Raw genomic sequence first — 6,673 nt, 5'->3', positions numbered from 1 at the left:
GTTGAGACACAGCTGTATGTCTTTTTTTGCTTTTTGAGACAGTGTCTGTAGCTGAGGATGACCTTGAACTTCTGGTCGTCCTTCCTTGAATGCTGGGATTAGACATGACTGCCACCACAACTGATTTTATTTAATGCTGGAATCCACCCCAGGGTGATGATGCTCATGCTAGGCAAGCATTCTACCTGAGGTACATCTCTGAGCTGTAGGTCTTCCATACTAGGGGCCAGAAAACCCAGCTCCCTTCTGCTGCTGCTGAAAGCCACAGCTGGCCTCCTCTGATCCTTAAGTGGTCAGGAAGGTTGTTGCCACTATTTCCTTCATGACGAGGAAACTGAGGTGGAGACACAATGACTTCTTCCTTGAGGCCATTCACACCCTCACCTGTCAGAACTGGATTCACACCTTCCTTCCACACCTTCCTTCGGGTCTTGATCCTTTGTGGGAAGAGAAGGAGGTGGTCACACAAGGAATCTGGAGGAGCCCAGTGGCCAGAGCCACATGGAGGGCTCACATTCAAACTGCTCTGAGAAGTAACTCCTGCTGGATCCCAGAGGAGGGAGTAAGTCAGGGCCAAAGACTGTCGCTTCAAGGAGCTGCTTCTGCAGATCCCCTTAGGCTAGAGACAAAAGTCAGGATTTAGCTAGACTGCCTCATAAGAAAGATGAAACTTAGGGACCAGGACTTACTAGTGATCACACTGAAAGGCAGGACTGACACAAGGGAACAGACTGTAGGCTTGAAAGTTTCTCATGGCTGGGCAGTGGTGGCTCACACCTTTAATCCCAGCACTTGGGAGGCAGAGGTGGGCAGATTTCTTAATTCGAGGCCAGCCTGGTCTACAGAGTGAGTTCCAGGACAGCCAAGGCTACACAGAGAAACCCTGTCTCAAGGAGAAAAAAAGAAAAGAAAAGAAAGGAAGAAAGAAAGTTTCTCATGGTCAGAAAAGTCAGAAAAATGTCTCTTCGGATGAGAAGAGGCAAAAGGCTCACAATTGGGGGGAGCCTCAGCACACTGGTCTGTAGGTCTAGAGAGCTTGGCAGGAGAGCAGAAGTCTGGCTAAGGCCCTGTCTTAGTCTTGAGGTGAACCTGGGGAGGGGAGGGGGTACCCAAGGATTAGAAAGCAAGCTCCAGCCCTAGCCTCTGCTCACTGGTACCTGGAGGCAAATTCTTGATTCTGTGCACCCCACTGACCTCTGAGAGCCCTTCACATCTTTTGCATGCTTGCCAAACAACAACTCTCTGTCTCTCTGTCCTTAAGCCACAAGATGGTTGCAGGAAGTGGCAAGGGGAAGTGCTATTTTGGGCCCAATTATGGCCAGTGAGGAGCCTTGATGGGCACAGGCAAGTAGACAGGCATCCAAGGGTGGTCAGGGGTACAGTGCAGGACAGACCTGCAGAGGAGGCTAGGGAGCAGGTTTGGAGATAAATGTAGGCAGAGCCCCAGATGCTGTGTTTTGGGAAGGTGCCAGAGCAAGAGCTGAGGCAGAGGAGGGTGGGGCAGACTGGAGCTCCAAATTTCAGTGTCCCTCTTGAAGCTGATGCTCCTAACATGGGTCTCTGCAGATACTATACTCAGGGAAATAAAGTCACTTGCTTAAGGCTACCCAGCCTGTCACTGATACAGCTAGGACTTGACCTTTATCCAAGTGACACCAAAGCATGTATTCCTCAATTTTCCCTATTCCTCTTCTCTAGGCCACTTAACCTCAAACACTTCAGCGAAGCCACCTCCCTCCTAGGCATGGCCCTATACCTCAAGACCCTTGATCTGTCTATGTAACTGGGCTCTAAGTTTGACCTAGGTAGACCTAACCCCACCAGCCCCACGGCCTATAGTCAGTTCATGGCTCTAGATTCCTCTCAGACTCTCCTACCCCTCGGGGGACAGAGGCCCTCACCTTTACCTTCCTGAGCACATTCAGGTGGGCCAATAGGGCCCAAGACCAGAGAAGACACAACTGAGAGTGCTGGGCCTCCAAGGGAGTTGGTAAGGGAATGTGTCAGGACACACTTCCACCCAGTGGAGTTCCAGACCTGGCCTAGGGTCTAGACTTAAATGCAGACTGAACCAAGTGAGTCCTCAGACACAGAGAGCCTCAGCTTAGCAAACACACAGCACTGGATCCTGATCTTAGCTCCAGTTTTCCCATTGATCTGGGGTACACCCACAGGTAAGGTAGGGCAGGGCCTGCTGGGGTTTTGCTAGAGCAAAGCATTGAAAGAAGCTTGGGGCTGGAGGGATGGTTTAGTAGTTAAGAGCATTGGCTGCTCTTCCAGAAGTCCTGAGTTCAATTCCAGCACCCGAATGGTGGATCACAACTGTCTATAGCTGCCTGTAGTTCCATGGGATCCAATTCTCTCTTCTGTTGTGCAGAGTACATGCAGAAAAAAAAAACCCACGCATATACATAAAATATGAAAATAAATAAATTTAAAAAAGAAACTTAAGCCTGTAACTTTAGTGGTGGCCTTTGGTATCCATAACTTCTGTATCTTCCAACTCAACCAGCAAGGTTGGATGGAAATTTTATTATTGTTGTTGTTTTGTTTTGTTTTATGACAGGGTCTTTCTATGTAGTCCTGCCTGTCCTGGAACTTATTATATATACCAGGCTAAGTTTGAACTCACAGAGATTCTCTTGCCTCTGTCTCTTGAGTGCTACAATTTAAGGCATGAGTCACCATACCTAGTGGATGGAAATTTTAGACTTTACAATGGTCACATCTGTCCTGAGAGGGTCCAAACTTTGCCCCTATAATTATTCCCAAAATAATATTACAACTGTTTACACAACATTTGTGTTGTGTTGTGTATTACAAGTAATCTAGAGAGAATTTAAAGTATGGGGGAATTGGACAGTGAACATACAAATATTCTATTCATTTTATACTAGGGAGTTGATATTCTGCAGTTTTTGCTGTTCTGGAACTGGAAATGTAGTCTGGCTTTCAATATAGCCAGCAGGGAGCGCCAAAGCAACCATATCCTGGTAGCTCTGGAAATGTGACACAAGATTTTTACCTCAACAGGCCTGGCATGGACTTGGAGCCCCTAGCCCTTCCCCTGCTTGTGGGTCACTATGAAAACTCATTCCAACATGCCGAGGTCTTAACATCCTGTGGTACCTACAGTGAAGTGCAGGAGCACCAGCCTTCTCCAGTTGCAGTGTAAGAGGCTTTTACACAAGAAAGTCTCTGAGGCACTCAGGAGTAAGTGCCAAGATTCGGTGAGGTCACCTGAGATGCCAGGATCTTAGAGAACCTATGATTTTGACTCTGTTCTGGAGATGAGTGACTCTCCAAGCAGCATCAAAAGCCAGCCCCAAATGTGTGGCTGTCACCCTTCCTTCTCTGTCTCCAGACTCCTGGGGAGGGTTCCTGTTGGGAAAGACTTGGGAGTCATAGTCAGCTAGACAAAGAGCCAGCAAGTCCGAACAGCAGTAAATAATAATTAGACTCCTTCCGAACCAAGGGTGCAGGAATGGGACATGTGTGCTCTTGGGGAATCAGTGCTGTGAAGGTGACTTCCACAGAGACTGTGACCTTCAAAGGTTGGGTGCCCCAGTTTTCAGAGGTGGGTACTGAGCAAAGCTTCCCAGAGGCTTGTTAGTAGAGATAGGCCTGGGCTTTCTTGGGAAAATCAGACTAGTTGTCCGTCCAAAGCCTACAGCCCTATTGGACTATTAAGTGGGACTGGAAATACCATTATTTGGAATTTGAAGATCGAGATTTAGAAAGTCCTTTTACCAATAAAATATTTCAAAAGAGGCTAAGAGATGGCTCACTTGGTAAACAGCTATGACCTGAGTTCAGTCCTTAAAAACATAGGTTTATAAATAAACAATGAACAAAATAAAATAAAATAATGAAGGCTGGAGAGATGGCTCAGGGGTTAAGAACACCAACTATTCTTCCAGAGGACCCTGGTTCAATTCCCACCCTGGCATGAAGGTTAACACCCATGAATAACTTCAGGTGTTCGCCTCTGGTCTCCCTGCGCACTTGGCTTTCAAGTGGTGCACAGACACACATGCTCACAAAATGCCATAAACATAAAATGTAACAAAAATTAAAACAAAATAGAATTGAGAAAAATGGGCATAGTGGAGCACACCTTTAGCTACAGCATCCAGGAGGCAGAGGCAGAGGGTCTCTGTGAGTTTAAGGCCAACTCGGTCTACATACACAGCTACAGCTGAAAAAAGGGATTGTGTCTCAAAAAGAGAAAAGAAAAAAAAAAATAAAGTAGAGAACACTCAGGCAACCCTGAGCACTTCACTGTGCCCCAGTAGGTTTCCTCCATGGACTGTGATGTGGGGCTCTGTAACAGACCCTGTCCCCAGATTTGGGGGAGCACAATTGACATTGAATGTATTGGGGGTCTTTTTTTTCTTCCAGGACAGAGTATCACTTTGTATCCTTGGCTGGCTTGCAATTAGCTATGTAGACCAGCCTATCACAGAACTCATGGAGATCTAGTTGTCTCTGTCTCCAGAGCTCTGGGGGTACAAGCACAGGTCACTAGGCCTGCTGGGCTCATGATTTCGACACCAGTAACCTGGGACTTTTTTTGCTCTGTCCCCAAAACCTGGGCTTAGCCCAGGGAAATGGAAACTCTTCCCCTCCCTCCCTCTCTTCTCTCAGGTGTCCAGTTCTCCTCCTGGAATTTCCCAGACTCTGGGGACCTGACCTGTCCTTTCCTTTCTGTGGCTCAGATTCTATGACTTAATTTGTTTACCATCCCACCCAGCCCATCTATTCCCAACAGACTTATTTTCCTTCCTCAACCTCCTTCATGAGCTGTGATTATCCTGATCCCAGCCAGGCCTCGGTCTCCAACACTGGGTTCCTCTGTGCTGTCCGAATTGCTTCTCAGCTCTGTTCTCCCGGCCACCTTAGACCCCTGGAATGATGCCAGACGTGGGGGGCAGGTAATGGAAGAGGAGGCTGTAGGAGCTGAGCTGCTACTTCTAGTACCAACGCACCATACCACACACAGGCACACTTTACAGAGACAAGAATGCAACGATTAGTGCCCTGGCTTCTACAACGATGTCTTATCATAGTGGGGGCACTCTTTTGTGTTTGCTTACTTGTGAAATAATGTCTCTGTATTTAGCCCAGGCTGCCTTGGAACTCAGGAGCTTCCTGCCTCAGCCTCCAAGTCCTGGCCTCCTGGGCTCCTGGCCTCCTGGGCTCCCAGGAGACCTCTTACTTCTCCTGTACTTCATTAGACACTGTGATGGCTGGCATTGGTGATAGAAGAGCAGGACAGCTGGTGTTAGGGGAGAGGAGTGTCACCTGTCCTACCTACTTGGGGGAGGGGCCAGCTACCCTGAAGGTGGGGGTATTTAGGCCAGGTTCCAAAGAAATTCACCAGGTGAGCATTCCTTATAGACTCTCTTATTAACTAGGTGGGAAAATTCTAGAAACCAGCTTGGCTCTCATCCAAGACACTGAGGTTGTTCTCATCCTCAACCAATTCCAAAGACTATTCCCAGGAAGTGGCAGTTGTGGCCCTAGTTACGCAGGCAGTGGTGACAGGATCTGAGCAGCATTCACGTCTCAAGCACCTTTTCGCTGCATCACTCAAGCCCAGATTTCTTGGTTTGGAGCACACACACACACACACACATTACACACACCCGCCACTCCCCAAGGGATGCATCTGAAGAGCATCCTTGGCGTAGCCCCTGCAGTTCCTAGGAGGCTCGAGAGGTGGCGATGCGGAGCAGCGTGGCCTGGCGGGAGAATCGTGAGCCCTTGGCCCGCGGAGGGGCTCGGGGTTAGGGGCCGCAAGTCGGAGCTTTGACGTCGGGGGCGGGGCCAGAAGCCGTGACGCGGGGGGCGGGACCACGCAGCTTCCCGGCCGGGCCGGCGATTCATTCAAAAGGCGCGCAGGCTGCGCGGCCGGCCCGGAGCGCTCGCCTAGCGGGGCCCGGGCGCCGCGTCGGACGGACGCTGAGCGAAGCTGGTGCTGCCGGCCAGGTAAGGAGGGCGCGCGCGGCCCTCAGCCCCGCTCCGCAGCTCTGAGGAAGTTCTCCCTCGCGGCGGATGCGTCAGCCCCACTCTCCTGCCCCGTCCTGTCCCGTCCTGGTGCTGTCTACGCGTCCCGGAGCCCCCCGGCTGCGCGTCCTCCCGGCACCGCGCGCGGCGCAGTCTGCCAGAAGGTTCGCGAGAGGAAGCAGCGGCACTTGGCGTGCTAGGGGTCGGTGGAGCCCGGGAAACTTGGACGGACACCAAGGCCGGCTGCGGGACGGGACGGCGGCGCCTCGGTGCGGCTGCAGCGCGGAGCGGCCGGGAAGAGGGGGGGGTGTTCTGAACGGTGTCAGCCCGTGACTGTGGGTGACACGGCGCAGGAGGCGGCCTGGCCCGGGCGAACGTGTGGCTGGGACGTTGGGCGGTGACGCCGAGCCTGGCGGGTGACACAGAGGGGCTCTGTGTGTGTGAGACAGGCAGAGTGTGTGTGATTGTGTGAGAGACCCCAGGTCACTGGGGTCACTGTGTGTGTGGCCTGTAGTGTGACCCGGGCTAGTTGTGAGTATAAGGTAGAAGAGAGGAAGCCCTAAATAACTTAAGCAAGCCCTAACTCACGAGGTCACAGGGTGCATGTGGGACCAAGGGGAGGGGGGAAGAGGAAGAGAGAGAGAGAGAGAGAGAGAGAGAGAGA

The 6,673-nt window shown here is 51.0% G+C and overlaps 1 protein-coding gene across 3 annotated transcripts in view; it reads left to right on the top strand.

The window, feature by feature from the left end:
* Positions 1 to 5,751: 5,751 nt before the first annotated feature.
* Relt (RELT TNF receptor) overlaps positions 5,752 to 6,673 on the top strand; it is a 17,496-nt gene continuing 16,574 nt past the window's right edge. For 2 of the 3 annotated variants that reach the window (XM_031387555.1, XM_031387554.1), the window contains exon 1: positions 5,752 to 5,991. Coding sequence is in view for 1 of the 3 variants with exons in the window: in XM_031387552.1 (XP_031243412.1) it covers positions 6,058 to 6,278 (221 nt within the window). In the remaining 2 variants the exon portion in view is untranslated. Of the gene's footprint in view, positions 5,992 to 6,042; positions 6,279 to 6,673 lie in introns of those variants that run through there. The other variant, XM_031387552.1, reaches the window with a different exon arrangement.

The sequence above is a fragment of the Mastomys coucha genome, unplaced genomic scaffold (genome assembly GCF_008632895.1).
Source record: "Mastomys coucha isolate ucsf_1 unplaced genomic scaffold, UCSF_Mcou_1 pScaffold21, whole genome shotgun sequence".
Taxonomy (NCBI): domain Eukaryota; kingdom Metazoa; phylum Chordata; class Mammalia; order Rodentia; family Muridae; genus Mastomys; species Mastomys coucha.
This window is presented reverse-complemented; position numbering and strand designations above follow the sequence as displayed.